This window comes from Myxocyprinus asiaticus, chromosome 8 (genome assembly GCF_019703515.2).
Source record: "Myxocyprinus asiaticus isolate MX2 ecotype Aquarium Trade chromosome 8, UBuf_Myxa_2, whole genome shotgun sequence".
NCBI lineage: Eukaryota > Metazoa > Chordata > Actinopteri > Cypriniformes > Catostomidae > Myxocyprinus > Myxocyprinus asiaticus.
Window position 1 is genome coordinate 51,357,791 of NC_059351.1, and position 15,144 is coordinate 51,372,934.

Genomic DNA, 15,144 nt, shown 5'->3' on the forward strand with positions numbered 1-15,144 from the left:
ATCATTTTCAGCATGTTTTTTATCTGGCTGAGGTCACTGGTGTCTGAACTACCTCTACCAGCTACAACAGCGGCACAGCTGTCTGACTGTCTGCTGGGATGCTGTGTGACCCTCTCCTCACTGACAGGACGTGTTCTCTGGGGGCTCCTGTGAGCCGCGTCCTTGATGGATTTTGCAAATAGTCTCATGCCCTCTCGATGAATGTGGAGATGGTCATATAGATGTGCATGAGTGATGCGCTGATGATTTGCTATAAGTACATTTGGCATGAGTGCACACACATCAGTTATCTCTGCATTAATGGCATTGATGATGTTTTGTGGAACATCTCTGCGAGGCAGCAGTGTAGAGATGATGACTCTGGCACTGGGGTAGATCCCTCTAGCTGATTTCACCACATTGATGAGAGCTTTGGCGACGTCCACTCTCCTGGTGCTGAGGTCGTTTGTCCCATTGTGCAGTATAATGTGTGAGGGTGCGCCCAGTTCACTTTCTCTCAGCAGCTTCAAAGCAGAGTGAGAGGTGGGACACCGGAGTTTCCTCACAGTTCTCCCACTCTCTGGTCGAGGTGGTTGCTGTTAGAATCACAGAGGATGACTGTTGTGTTGTGTTGTGTTTCTTTCTTCTTTCTTTCTTTCTTTGTGCTAGTGGACTCTGATCTTGACCTGTCTTTGAACCCCTCTGAATGGAGAGGAAAAGGCTCTTCTTTTATCCAAATGCACGGTCTGGCAAAAACCAAATACTATTAATATGCCTGACAGACAGACAGACAGCGAGACAAATGGTGATAGGACAGATTTGAAAAAAGCTTGAGGATGTTAATCACCGTCTTCCTGTGTATGTCTGGACACATGTCGGTCATTGTTTGTAAAAACAAAAGTTTTTGTTTTTGTCCTGTTTCTGTGGAGACACATCTCAAGACTACAGTATATTCACACGCACTGATGTCTTATCTGCTCTTACACTATATAACCAAACAGAACATGAGAGACCATGAGTGATGATGTCATAACGGGAATTATTTGGCTGACATTGATTCTCTGAAAGTTTGTGTTGATCATAAAATTACTTTTCTATACTTTTTATAAAGAATAGAGGTTTGTTCCGCGTTAAAGTACCTGTGTGTTGTGCAGTCAGGCAGCTGTTTTTGGGGCTTGTGGAATAATGCAGCGATGCTATTAGAGCATCACAGACTGCTCCACTTGCTGCTGCTGGTGTGTGTGTGAGTGAGTGTTTTCTGATAGGGGAAATTAAGGGGCGGGGTTAACCTTTCAAGTTCAGGAGCGGGACAATGTGACTGACGGGTGAGGGAAAGGGATGTCACAAAGTGGCCATATAAAATGTGAATTTGAAGAATTAATGATGTGAGGTTATTCGGGGAGTCTTCCAAACCCACAAACAGTCACACGCTCTTCAGAGGGGACGCTGATATCGGTAAGGATCTTGGCTGGGCTTAGAAATGATTTGTGCAAAGTTAAAATTCAAAGCATTGGCAACTGACTGAACTTGAATTATGTTATTTTTTAATAGTCAAAAAGTTGTTTTAAAATTATTAATGCTATTATCTAAGTGATAGTACTAGAATTTAAGTACCATTCGTTATTTTGAAGTAAAACTTGTTTGAGAAAGTAAAAACTAGTAAAATAAGGTTAAAAGTATCAAATTTGTCATTTTTAGCAGAATTTGTTTAACAAAGGGAAGACAAGTAACATTTTATTTTGTAGATGAATCTGTTTAAAAAAGCATAAACCAGACAAAAATAATTAAAAGTACAGTCATATTATGTAGCAGAATTTGTTTGACAAAGGTAAAACTAAAAAAGGGTAAACCAGGCAAAAAATAAATACACTGAAATAAAAATGAAAATAAAATAAAAACAGAAAACTAGCAAAAAAGTTAAAACTAAAATGACATTTTGTAGATGAATCTGTTTAATAAACTAGCAAAACAAGTTGAAAAGTAAAAAGTACCATTTAAAGGTAATTTGACATTTTGCAGCAGTTTCTTTGTTTGACAAAAGCAAAATAAGAACAAAAAAATGTAAGTAAAATTATGTTATATATTAATTTGTTTGAAAAAGGGTTAATCAGCCAAAAATAAATAATAAATAAAAAGTAAAGGAAATATGACATTTTGCAGCAGTTTCTTTGTTTGACAAAAGCAAAATAAGCTAAAAAAGAAAAAAAAAATAAAAAAGAAAAAAAAAACAGTAAAAAGTAAAATTATATTTTGTAAATGAATCTGTTTGATAAAGAGTAAACAAGCAAAAAAGTAAAAAAAAAAAAAAAAAAAAAAAAAACGTAAAGTACAATTTTATGTTGTAGCAAAATTTGTTTGACTAAGGTAAAAAAAAAAAAAAAAAAAAAAAAAAAAAAAATAAATTGAAGATTAATTTGCTTGAAAAGAGTAAACCAGCCAAAAAACAAATAAATACAAATTTAAAAGTACAATTATATTTTGTAGCAGAATCTAATAAATGATCTTGTTTTTGGTGTCAGTTGCTGATGTATAGGTATGAACATTTATATACAAAGGAAACAGCCCTAAATCACATTATTATATTATCATCATTTTATATACAAGAACAGTTTTATGAAGAAACTCATAAATTATTAACACATAATTACTATTGAGTAACAGTTTGGCAAGTGTTAAACTAATGTGTGATTTGTAGAGGTCAGATGAATATAAAATTGAACTTAATCACCTACAAACACACAAATACACACAATGATTATTCAGATACTGTAGTGTTGTGTTCTTCATTTCAAAACCTCATAGCCTCTCCTTAGAAATAACGAAAGTGAACATGCACATTCACTGGTTTGTCATGTTGTTCTCATGTGTAGATGATGGCCGATCATGACCTGGTTCTGAAATGTTGGGGCACAATGGAAGCCGACTACACCGGCAACGGAGGAGAAGTTCTGAACCGGTCAGTACTGGCTTAATTTAAAATAATAATAAAACATTTTTAAGGGAATTTATTATTTAAATATTCATGTGAACTATCCATTTAAGTTAAGAAAACTGTTGGTTGTAATTGTATGAAGGTTTTTTTGAGAACTGTTTGAGAATGTTTTTTGAGAGTTTGTAAGAACTGGTTCCTGGTCAGGTTTTGCTAATATTCTCACTCTATATTTCACTCTCCAGTTTGTTTAACGAGCACCCGGAAACTCTAAAACTGTTCCCAAAGTTTGTGGACATCGCTCAGGGTGATTTGGCGGGACATCCAGCGGTAGCAGCCCATGGCGCGACGGTGCTGAAGAAGCTAGGCGAGTTGCTAAAGGCCAGAGGTGATCACGCCGAGCTCCTCAAACCACTGGCCAACACCCACGCCAACACACACAAGATCGCCCTCAACAACTTCAGGGTAATGCAACAGGAAACTGCCACCCGATCCGTTCATATTTTCATTGACATGCTTTCCTTCATTCTTGGGCCCTGTTCCAAAACCGAGTGAGCTGACTACATAGCCAGATGCTCTCTAAGGCAGCATCCTAACAATGGAACCTCATAAATGACAGATTTGGAGCGCCCTACATAGGCAGCAACTCCATGCATTGAAGTAGCACTACTCACATGATGCGCACAGGCATCTCAATTCACAATTGGGTCCAAAATAGTCTGACGTTAACATGTTGCTAACATGCATTGTGTCACATACTGAAACGCTCAAAAATTTGCATTATGATAAGTTAGCAGCCCTAGCCAAAACATACTCTAAGCAAGTATGTGGACTCAACTGCTTCTCTCGATTTTGTGTGCCGTTCTGTTCCAAAATGTGTCAGGCCGCTATTCATAACACAATGCAAAGACGCATTGCATTCTCAACGTTGCCACAAGGGGTGCTATAGAGGTATAAGCCTGAGCTGTCCACTTCTAATTCGACTACTGTCATGGCAGAGCATCAGTTTAATGAGAAAGTAAGTTAAAGTCACTATACTTACAGCAACTTAATAATAAAATAACATATCCAGTTAAATGGCACAGACCTTTGAAGGTAACTCTATCGTCCCCTTAAGTATTGAGATTTGTTAATGACACAGTAACGCAAGAACGCACGTTGAGCACGTTCAACCGGATGCATTGGTAATGTGTTGACCAAGCGCTTGCATCTGCGTATGTAACTGGTCCTGCTCGACCCGCTCCGAGTGGGATTCGATCCGGGATCTCCAGCATGGGAGGCGGCATGCTAACGAGGAGGCTGAAGGCTACAGCCTCTAGCATCAGTCGTTAGTGCGCCTCTTGAGGCCAGGGGATTGAGGTTTACACATATTGCACAGCTTTCACGTACCAGCTGGCTCCCGTTACACGTACATATACTTGCATAAAGTATGTTTCTGGCTATAAAATGCTGCAGCTCACTAGGTTTTGGAACAAAGTGTGGATGCCCGATTCCGTCTTGAAGACAGACTCACTTTCATTCTTGCAACTGAATAATAATTCCATTGTAAAATCTTCCTCTTTGTCTCGTTGTCGACAGCTGATCACTGAAGTCATTGTGAAGTTGATGGCGGAGAAGGCGGGTCTTGGTGCTGCCGGTCAGGCCGCTCTGAGAAGCGTGATGGATGTCGTCATCTGCGATATCGACGGATACTACAAAGAAATCGGATTTGCTGGATAAATGACACCAAACCCCGACAATCACAAAATCAGCAATATGTAGTTCATGACACAATGGGAGTATATCATAGGAAAATTGCTTGTCGTGTTATCGCCATTCGCACATAGAAATTTCTGTGCTTATAAATGCAAGCTAATAACATTAAACAATAAAAATGCCTGCATAAATTGTCCACAAAAAACAAATAATCATGTATCATGTATGAAACCGAAATAAGGTTGTATCTACCTTTTTTTAAATGTGCCTGTTTATGGTTTTGAATCAAGTCAGGTTTGGAATGTCATCTGATGTTTGTTTAAACAGTAAGTGAGCCTGGTGATGTCATAATGGTGACTGTGTGTTAGGGTCTCAGGAGGACTTCATTTAAATTGCACTAATGGTGATTATCCATTGAAATTCCCTTTAATTTTCTTTTAAATGAACCAATGTTCTTAATGACTGCTAATCGTAATTCATGTTTCGATGCGCCTTTGAACATGCTTCTCTACTGAAAATTCTGTGCTTGTTTATTTCACTGTTACTAGCATGCATTTCATAATATTCAAGTGAATGACTTTTGTGAAGCAACACTTTTAATAAACATTGCATATACCTGCTGGAAAACAAAATACATTGCAGTTTGTCTTTATTTGCCATTCGTGCATTAAAACCCAAGGACTTATTCACCTTTGTTTTTCACTATTCTTAGAAACTACTCTAGCTGTCATATGATAAGTCAGTTGGTTTCTGTAAAGCATTGGCGCATGAAAAGTGACAGCATTAATAGTGTTTTATTTAGCAAACCTCACAATACCGTTTCCAGGGCATGTGTATGTGTGCGTGTGGCCTACTTTGGTAGAAGGCTTATGGTAATCTAGTCTACAGTCACATAGCTAATAAAGTCATTTGGCCTGACTTGCACACACTCTGTCTGGAACGAGATTTATTTATTTACGCTGGCCTTCAGTGACCCAGTGGAGGAGCTAGGGGTTGGCCAGGGGTGACCATGGCCACCAAGGACCAAAGCCTGGTGACCCCATTGGCTATCCCACTCGCAGCTGCCGTTTTGGTCATTTTTTGTCTTGGGCACAATTGAGTTTTTTAGAGGTGGAACTGTCTCTCTACAACTGCAACACAGGAGACTTAACGTGTGCACACCAAGGTCACTGCACTTCTCCGTCCCGGGTGTCACTGTATTCACGTGCCTCCGCTTTCTACACCACCAACCACCAACCACCATCCAACCACCCCCTTTCACCCTCTGAAAAACTCCTGGCTCCGCCCCGTGGTGATCCCTAAGCATTGTTGTGGACTTTTGCTAAATCCAGACCTCTTTTTATTTTATTTTACTGGTCTTTCTAAGAACTCCTAATCTGTAGAATACCAAACTGTTACATCATCATACTAATTAGCTGTGCTAATCCGCCGTCGTGCACATACTTAAACATAAAGTCTTTCCCAGTTCAGTACTTCATTCCTCCCAAATCTCATTCCGAAAGTCTTATCGGCTGTGTGGACGTGACTGAAACCACAGAGGTGTTGAGAAAGAATGGCTGTATATGTGCTACCGAGCAATGATTTATCACGAGATCAAGCTTTAGTTTATATTCATCCAACTGATGTTTAACGAGCTACTGTGAAGTTTTCCCAACAGGTTTGTCTGGTTGTCACACTAGATGTGACAACAGTCACTGTCACACCCTATTCAGTCTGACACCACTGAACTCTCTCTTTTCCCTCTTCACCCAGACTCTATCTCACTCGGCCTCTCTGTAGTTGCATTTGGTGACACGTAGCCAAGGACAGAGCGTTTAGAGACCTGACTTCACGTCCCAGAGCTCCACGCGCCTCTCTCTTTCAGATATTAGATACGTACAGCTTTGTGAAAAGTGACATATGAAGTGCATCTGTTTGATTTGGTCCTTTGGGTCCATGTGAGCCAAAATTTTCACTCTGTTCCTCACACTATGCTATCTTTTGACATCTAAACACTTTAACTATAGCGCAGATAAGGCGATACGTTTTATAGTTTACATTACACAACCAACTACATTTACGCACATTCAAAATACGGGGTAGCTCAACTAATTTGCATTGCAAACGAGTCTTAAAGAGCACGCGAATCAACAAGTGAGCCGAAAGCATCATAGAAGCACCACAAAATGACGTTGTTGCTAAAAAGTTTCAAAAGTATAGCCACAAAACATAAACAATATGTGTGTTAACATGATTTCAGTGACATAAAATCACTTGAGAACTTTTTCTGTGTAAATTTATAGCCAATTTTACAACTTTGTTGCCATTATGATGTAATGTCAACAAACGCTAAAATGACTGTAAAAATGACCATTTAAACAACTTTACGGCTCAAAGAACACATAAGATTTAACAGAAGAATTAATGTGCTTTTATAAAATAATAAGCTTCACATTTCTGTGTTTAAACCCTCCAAAATTGGCCCCATTAACTTTCATTGTAAGTTTCAGGTGTAACCTCGATTTTTGCTTTTTTTTAAAGAAAAGGAATTATTTTGAGGTTATCAACATTATGCCACAAATGCTGTTGATTGAGCTTAACTTGTAATGAACCCAGAACATTAATTTAAGTCTCCTGAGCCTTTCATCTTGGCGGACTCAGCCTGAGCTCTAGAATCTGAGGATCTCCAACAGTCTGCTAATGGTGGGTTGCTGCATTTCTCGTCCTCAATACGAGCATTGTTCTGCAGCGCTGAAAGAGAGCATCTGGTTTCTAAGATCTTTTGAGCATCTCCTGGGTAAATGTGTGTGAGGGAGCACTATTCTCCAGTGTGTGTGATTTCCAGGGAAGCTCAGTGTTGTCCTGTATTATCTGTGTGAGAGGAAGGGGTAGAGCAGAAAAGAAGAGACATCTTGAGCTCTCTAGAGATTCTGTATAAACACAACTCTGACACGAAACTCAAACACACAAACATCTTAAAATGAAGCCCATCGAATTATAATTATATTATAGTAATCCACCAGGTAAAAAAATCAGAACTTCGATCATTTAGAAAAGTAAGAGCAGGTGCTAAAATTTAATGTGTAGTGTTAGGAGTTTGTTCAGATCATTAATTTTTGCCTGGCCCTAATAAAGTATAAAGTGTCTAAAAGTGAAAGTAGTACATGCAAGACATCCACTCCTGTCCCGCTCTGCCAAACACACAAACACACACACACACAGCATCTGCATTATTCAGTAACAGAATATGAAGTGGGACAAAGGCAGGTCTCTAGAGACATGATTGCTCTGTAGTTGTGATTGTGAGCGACTCTAATGAAAGCCAACAGAGCAGATAATGGAACAATATTACACTAAGGCTTTGAGAATGAGCTAAACTACCATTTCGGTCTATGTTGTGTGACTTAATAAGTATAAAAGATCTAAAACTTGGGCCAGTACATTTAAAGATGTCAAGAAAATTTGCGTAAACACTTGAAAATAATGCGAATGCGGTAATATTTTTGCGAAATGATATTACATGGGTCCATCCACGTATCGTGGCAGTCCACTGTGTGGCGCTAAAAGCGAGTTAAATTGTCCCCTAAACAGAAAAGGTTTTTAAAGTTAATGTCTATCAAGCTTTAAATCAACAAAATCAACCTCCCTACCCTAAACCTTAAACCTAAACCTAACCAATAGTGTTGTAAAAAGCAAATGTGAAATAAAAAATGCAATTGCTGAAGCAACAACATCATTTTGTGGTGCTTCTAGAACACTTTCGGCTCACTTGCTCTTCAGGACTCGAACCTCGCAAGTGCGACGCTCTATCAGTTGAGCTACGTGCAATTTGATCGCACTTGAACAAGCTTGTAAATGTAGATGTAATGCAAACATAAAAACAAGTCATGCGCTTCGATGTCAAGTGTTTCGATGTCATAAGATAGCATTGTGAGAGGAACAGATTGATAAGTATTTATGAACTGATAAACTGCCGTTTTACTCGTGATTTGTGTGAAAGTGAATAAAAGACATTGTTGTTGAAGCGCCTCTAGTGTTCATTTTTGCTGCGATATGTACAAGCAACAATTTCTTATTTTTTTTGCAAAAATATAAGTACAGTAACGTGACTCTATGAGACCAGGCTGAAAAAAGTCATATGGGTTTGGATCAATATGATGTTTTGGGTGAATATACAAATTTTCCATTTTGGTTGAACTATCGCTTTAAATGTAATCTCCGCTTCCCAAAGTTAGTCTAACCACTCTGGTGTATTTGTGGTGCAAGAGGATATCTGGATTTTGACCCCGTACGTGAATGAGGTCAGTCACGAGGGACCGAACGTTAAGGTTGAGAGAGAGAGTGAGAGAGAGATACAGTAGCCCAGGTAGGATGCTAGTAAGCCTTCTCATCATTTCTTTGCAAAGAATGCCCATTATTCAAGATTCAGGTTACAGATAGGATTGGTTTGCAACAGGTGAGGTTGTCATGGAAACACAAAAGAGGAAAAGATTGGGTGGGGGGGCTGCAGAGTGCATTTGAGGACAAGGTTACTACAGTGCACCACATTTAGATGCTTTTTACATTTGGCCGCTTCATGTGTTTTTATGGATCAGATAGCTATCCAAATGTAAATGCTCTAAAAGACGTATTCGAGATAACAATCCAAGCACTCAGGATGTGGTTTGAGATTCAAACAGTCTTATTTAATAAAGATATTTTCACCCAATGTATATCTTTGCTATACACTTATATTTACATCAAATTCAAAATATGTAACGCACACACAAACTGGATGTTGCATGGATTGCATAATAATGCTTTACATTAACAATCCATTTGTTAAGGGTTAATAAAGGGGGTCATTAATGACTAATAGCTCATTTATAAAGGCATTATAAATAATTTATATGTGGTTATAACAATAGCAATAAAAAGGCACAACTTCAGATAGTGAATCATTTTATCATGTTATAAATGCTTAATAACACTTATTCAACAACAGTTACTTAGACATGTGTGAAGCATTCATTAAGGAGTTGCCAACAGTACAAACCTCTACATAAAGTTTGGTGTGGTTTAATGGTCATCAAGATTTACATGATAACTGCTGTGAATAAGCATGAAGACCTGAAAAGTGTTTTTGCAGAGGACTTAACTAGGTAACTAGAACTAGGTAAGTTGGCACTCCATGCACTTGCAGGAAAGTGACAACACAAGGAAGTCAAGCCATTACAGTAATGGATATAAATACAAATCATAGCAAAATAACATAATCCCACTTCTTAATCTCACAGTAATAGCCTATTTTAGTATAAGTATGGACAAGTGTATTCATTAAGCATTTATAACATGTACGTTAAAATGGCTCACAACCAGTGTTGGGTGTAATCATATTATAAAGTAATTAGCTATTGTAATCAGAATGAGCTTTATTGCCAAGTATGCTTACACGTACATGGAATTGGTCTTGGTGACAGAAGCTTCCAGTGCACAAACAATACAACAACAAGACAGAGATAATAATAAAAATATAGAATAAAAATAAAAAGCGAATAGAAAATATAAGTATATATAGAAATACAAAATAAGACAAAAATATATATATACGTATGTACAAATACAAATCTGTTATTTACAGTGCAAGGGAATGTAATGGCAGAAGAGGTTGGATGTGTTGGATAAATATAAACAGACTAAGCTGTGTATTGCACATTAATTATTGCTCAATGGGGCAGTTTGAACTGTTCATGAGATTGATAGCCTGAGGGAAAAAACTGTTCCTGTGCCTGACGGTTCTGGTGTTCAGAGCTCTGAAGCGTCGGCCAGAAGGCAACAGTTCAAAAAGGTAGTGGGCAGGGTAAGTGGGGTCCAGAGTGATTTTTCCAGCCTTTTTCCTCACTCTGGAAGTGTATAGTTCTTGAAGGGGGGGCAGGGGGCAACCAATAATCCTCTCAGCAGTCCGAACTGTCCTTTGTAGTCTTCTGATATCTGATTTTGTACAGTTATTGAAGTGCAGAGGACAGACTCAATGACCACTGAGTAGAACTGTATCAGCAGTGCCTGTGGCAGGTTGAACTTCCTCAGCTGGTGAAGGAAGTACAACCTCTGCTGGACCTTTTTCACAATGGAGTCAATGTGGGTCTCCCAGTTCAGGTCCTGTGAGATGGTAGTGCCCAGGAACCTGAATGACTCCACTTTTGCCACAGTGCTGTTTAGAATGGTGAGGGGGGACAGTGTTGGGGTGTTCCTCCTAAAGTCCACAATCATCTCCACCGTTTTGAGCGTGTTCAGCTCAAGGTTGTTTTGACTGCACCAGTGAGCCAGCTGTTTAACCTCCCTTCCGTATGCAGACTCATCGTCATCTCAGATGAGGCCGATGACAGTGGTGACATCTGCAAACTTCAGGAACTTGACAGAGGGGTCCTTGGTGATGCAGGCATTGGTGTAGAGGGAGAAGAGTAGTGGGGAGAGCACACATCCCTGGGGGGCACCAGTGCTGACTGTACAGATCACTGGTAATCGTATGACTTTTTAAGTAAAAATGTAGTGTAACACATTACTACATAATTAGATTTCAGTTACTGACTTTCAATTATGCTAAATTACCTTTAAGTTCATTACTTAGGTTACACATATTTCTATAGATTACTTTTAAAATATGAATTATGTTCAATGAGCAAATATAGACATCATTTAGATTTAGAAAGTAACTTAAAAGTCATTTGTAATAATATTACTCTTGTCATGAAATAATCACTAGAGTAATCTGATTACAATTTTGGTGAGGTCATTTGCAATTTGTAGTGGATTACAATTTTTTTTTTTTTACTTCCCCAATTCTGCTCACTACTTGGTAAATATTGAATGACAATCACCCTTTTTATTCATGCTGTTATAACCGCATATCAATGATTTACATTTTTCAGTGACAGCACTTAACAGGGAGGTGCTGCAACACCGACAGTTCCCGCGGCTATGGGATGATGATTAATGCAGAAAACTAAGTTACAGCATGTGTTAATATAATGTCAGATGTTTTGCACTAGTCTACTTGTTAAAAACTGTGGCTGCATACGGTGGCCACATAAACTTTAAGCTAACATTATGTAAAATTAAGATCCTTTACCTCCTCTGCCTCACTGTTTCCTGTTGAATGCACACAGTGTAATTGTGTCTTTGGGCACTAATCTTTACAGCCCCACCAGACATTGTCTTATATTGGGAAATGCAATATGAAAATCCAATTACAGATCAAGCAGAAAAGTGTAAATACATGGTTAAAACAAAGGTAAAACTGATCATTAATGATGATTCGATTAGATTTGAGAGTGAATAACAACTTTACTAAACCTCTAGTTACAGTCGGTTTATAATACAAAGTCATGCGTTTTAAAATATTTGGACTCTGTTGTGGCCTTCTTAACACTTTTGGGAATTTTATTAGCCTAAACCTGAATGTGATTCACCTCTACTGTCATTGTATTGAATTTAGCCACTGAAGCGTTCTCAAATCAGGTTGTGCACAAACTTGTGCATGCCAGCATTCTGAAAGTCACTCAAATTGGTTCTCTAATCAAATAAACAGTATTTTCAATGGAACGAAAAATGTAAAATAAAAGCATTTTAACATATGTACTCAAACTCAATACTGTACAGACTAGACTAAAAATACATCTAACCACAAATTCAGCTTTAAAAATAAATCCAAACATATAAAAATGTATAACAAAAACACAGTACACTCATCTGGCAAAAAAAAAAAAAAAAATTATAATAATAATTACATTATATATATATACACACAAATTCAATATTTTCCTTTTCTTTAGGATTTAATAGTGGTGTTAAGAACAATACATTGCCTACCCAATGGCTCCCCCTGCTGTTTTGGAGAACACACACACGCACACACACAAACCCACTCACTCACACGCTCACACTCACACACGCTAGATATGCCCCACTGCAAAATTAATGGACCACCAATTTTAAAAATATTATGCAATGCGTAACTTTGCGAGCCCATGAGAATTTTTGATGTTCAAAGGACTGTAACTCAGTTTGATACTAACAGAGTTCTTAATGCAAAACTAATTCATCTACGTCTTGCAGTTGAAAGTCATTCCTCATCAAGGTCATCAGAGGTCACAGAGCAGCGGGTCAGAGTGGACAGATAAAGGGCAGTGGTTGCTGTGGGTGACATTCCCGCAGACACCTTCAAAATGCTGAGGAGTCGCACAGCTGCGGCATTCACGCCATCTGCTGTCTGTGTGTGTGTGTAACAGAGAGAGACAAATTTAAATCAGTGGTCACAATTTCATAGTAAGGTGGGATGTGTGTGTGTCTTTTACCTTGTGTTCAGCACAGAGAACAGGACAGTGATGTACAGCAGCCAGTTTTCTGATGTTGACCAACCGCTCATGAGTGTGAGAACCACATCGAGCTGCAAACACACACATAGACTTCTATTGTTTCTATATCAAGAGAATTATAAAGACTACAGACTAACTGTAAACCAAACCCTAAAGAAAACTTCTGGCATTTTAAGAAGAAAAGCAAACACAAAACAGCACTAACTTACCATCGGTTACCAGGAAACACACCTTCCCCAGGAAACAGTCAGAGTGCAGATGATTCAGACAGCTCTCTACGGACTGAACACTACAAACAGAGACATGTACAATTAGAGTTTGACAACTGAGTGTATTTTATGCACTGAGCGAGTCATTGAATCATAGATTCGAAAAATGCATTAAAAAGCACAGAGTCCCCTATGACCAAAACAAGTCGTCTTATTCCTTATTCAAATTTGCATGTCTTCAAATCAACTAAAAATACATAAAAACATTTCCAGCCCCTTTATTTCCGTGTTGTGAACGACATGCCGCCTCTCGTTCAGATGAGAGATATGTACGAGTCAGTCAGTGGAAGTGAACAAATATGATTCATCCCGAAACACAAATGAAACACCACTATTGTACCTGCGCTCTGATTGGAGATTGACTATAAACACTATTAAGTCAATCCGCGGTCGGGTTCCTTTGTTCTCAATGGGCAGAGGAAGCTTTCTGGATAGTCGTCTGAAAAACATCAGAAATATTGATTACACATGATAACAAACAGTAAATACAGTCATATCATATCAAGCCACAACCTCAATGATGAGACTTTTTTTGTTGTTTTTTTTTACAATAAACAGTGCTTTTGATATGATTTTTTTTAATCTATACATTAAATGTGCTGCAAGCAATTTTTGCCATTCTGGAACTTCCACAAGACTGATCTGTAGAATCAGAAACACCCCCTCTTTCCAAAACCCCGCCCTTCACAGACACAGCAGTGTGTCTTCTAACTAATATTAAGCCACAAAATAACTCAATTAAACCACAACATAATAAAAATGAAGCCACAGTACAATGTAAACAGGCAATATTTCATTGTGTTCTAGTTTAATTACGTTGTTTTCAGCTTCTTCTTCTTTCTTTTTTTTTTGCTTTGCTAATTGTGTTGAGCACTCCTGGGCCACCGTAGATGCTCAATTACAGAGAATATCTTTCTATCATAGCTCTTTAGTACTTTACTTACACATTGACGTTGAACTCTTTCTCATATTGCACTATGGCGTTGGCCAGTTTGGACTGCAGCTGCTCTTCATTTTCAACCAACTACAAAACAACAACAACAACAACAAAAAAAGATAGAATTTTAAAAACACAATCTTTATGTAGTCTGACATCACTAGCGTCAGCTATGCGCGCGATACTCACAAGAATAGTGGCGGTGTTCAGCTCAGGCACTTTACTGTACGGTGTCAATAACGCCATGGAGATCTGTTTAAGTTTGTGTACACCACACGTTTATAGTTATTTATTTATTAGTGTGCAGATACAGCAGCAACAGCTCCGGATTCACACGTCGCTTCGCTTCTTCCTCGCGCGTCTTTTCAAAGTGCACGCGCATGACGTCACCGCGCCGACACAGCGCGCGCGTTCAGGAATACACACAAATAATTACAGGGCTTACAATTCTTTATAAATAATTATTTTGTAAGGAACAGACCATTTGTTTTCCATCTCTCCCTTTTTTAATTTTGCAACTTCAACTATCAAACGTTTATAAAAAGCACCCAAAATAATATTTTATGTCACTATTGCAATGTAATACCAAAGACTGTTAAGCCTGAGAAAAACCACTTGTGTTAAATTTAATGGGAGAAATTGGAACGCCCAATATGGCGGGTGGATAAAAGCAAGTCCCGCCTTACAGGTAAAAAAAAAAAAAGAAAAAAAGCCATTCACCTTTAAGATACAGACATCGTCTGTCAGTCAACTCGGGGAACACGCATGCGCAGTAGCTTGCCCAGTCTGAAAAATAGCGTTTTTTTTTAGCGTGATTTGTGCTAAAGATGCACAAGTTATGATAACATTGTTATCAGATTTTACGGCTGATTTCAGATATGTTCTTTGATCGTAATCTTGCCCAGCTGTTTTGGAGATTTCGCTCTTTCCCCATTCAAGTAGATAGGAGCTGCACTTCTATGCTGCTTGTAACCATAGAAAACAGCTGCCCGAGTGAGTTTC

General features: G+C 38.4%; 2 protein-coding genes across 2 annotated transcripts; one reads left to right on the forward strand and one right to left on the reverse strand.

Annotated features, from left to right (window-relative positions):
* Window positions 1-1,335: 1,335 nt before the first annotated feature.
* mb (myoglobin) lies at window positions 1,336-5,220 on the forward strand. Its single transcript, XM_051704112.1, has 4 exons — window positions 1,336-1,434; window positions 2,850-2,935; window positions 3,154-3,373; window positions 4,487-5,220. The coding sequence occupies exons 2-4, from the start codon at window positions 2,850-2,852 to the stop codon at window positions 4,625-4,627; spliced, it is 447 nt and encodes a 148-aa protein (XP_051560072.1). The 5' UTR covers window positions 1,336-1,434; the 3' UTR covers window positions 4,628-5,220.
* A 7,157-nt stretch (window positions 5,221-12,377) lies between these two features.
* pane1 (proliferation associated nuclear element) lies at window positions 12,378-15,137 on the reverse strand. The gene is made up of 6 exons (XM_051704111.1): window positions 14,332-15,137; window positions 14,150-14,229; window positions 13,546-13,644; window positions 13,146-13,225; window positions 12,916-13,007; window positions 12,378-12,830 (listed from the first exon to the last, which is right to left on the reverse strand). Exons 1-6 carry the CDS (start codon window positions 14,386-14,388, stop codon window positions 12,684-12,686), a joined length of 555 nt encoding a protein of 184 aa, XP_051560071.1. The 5' UTR covers window positions 14,389-15,137; the 3' UTR covers window positions 12,378-12,683.
* Between the last annotated feature and the right edge of the window lie 7 nt (window positions 15,138-15,144).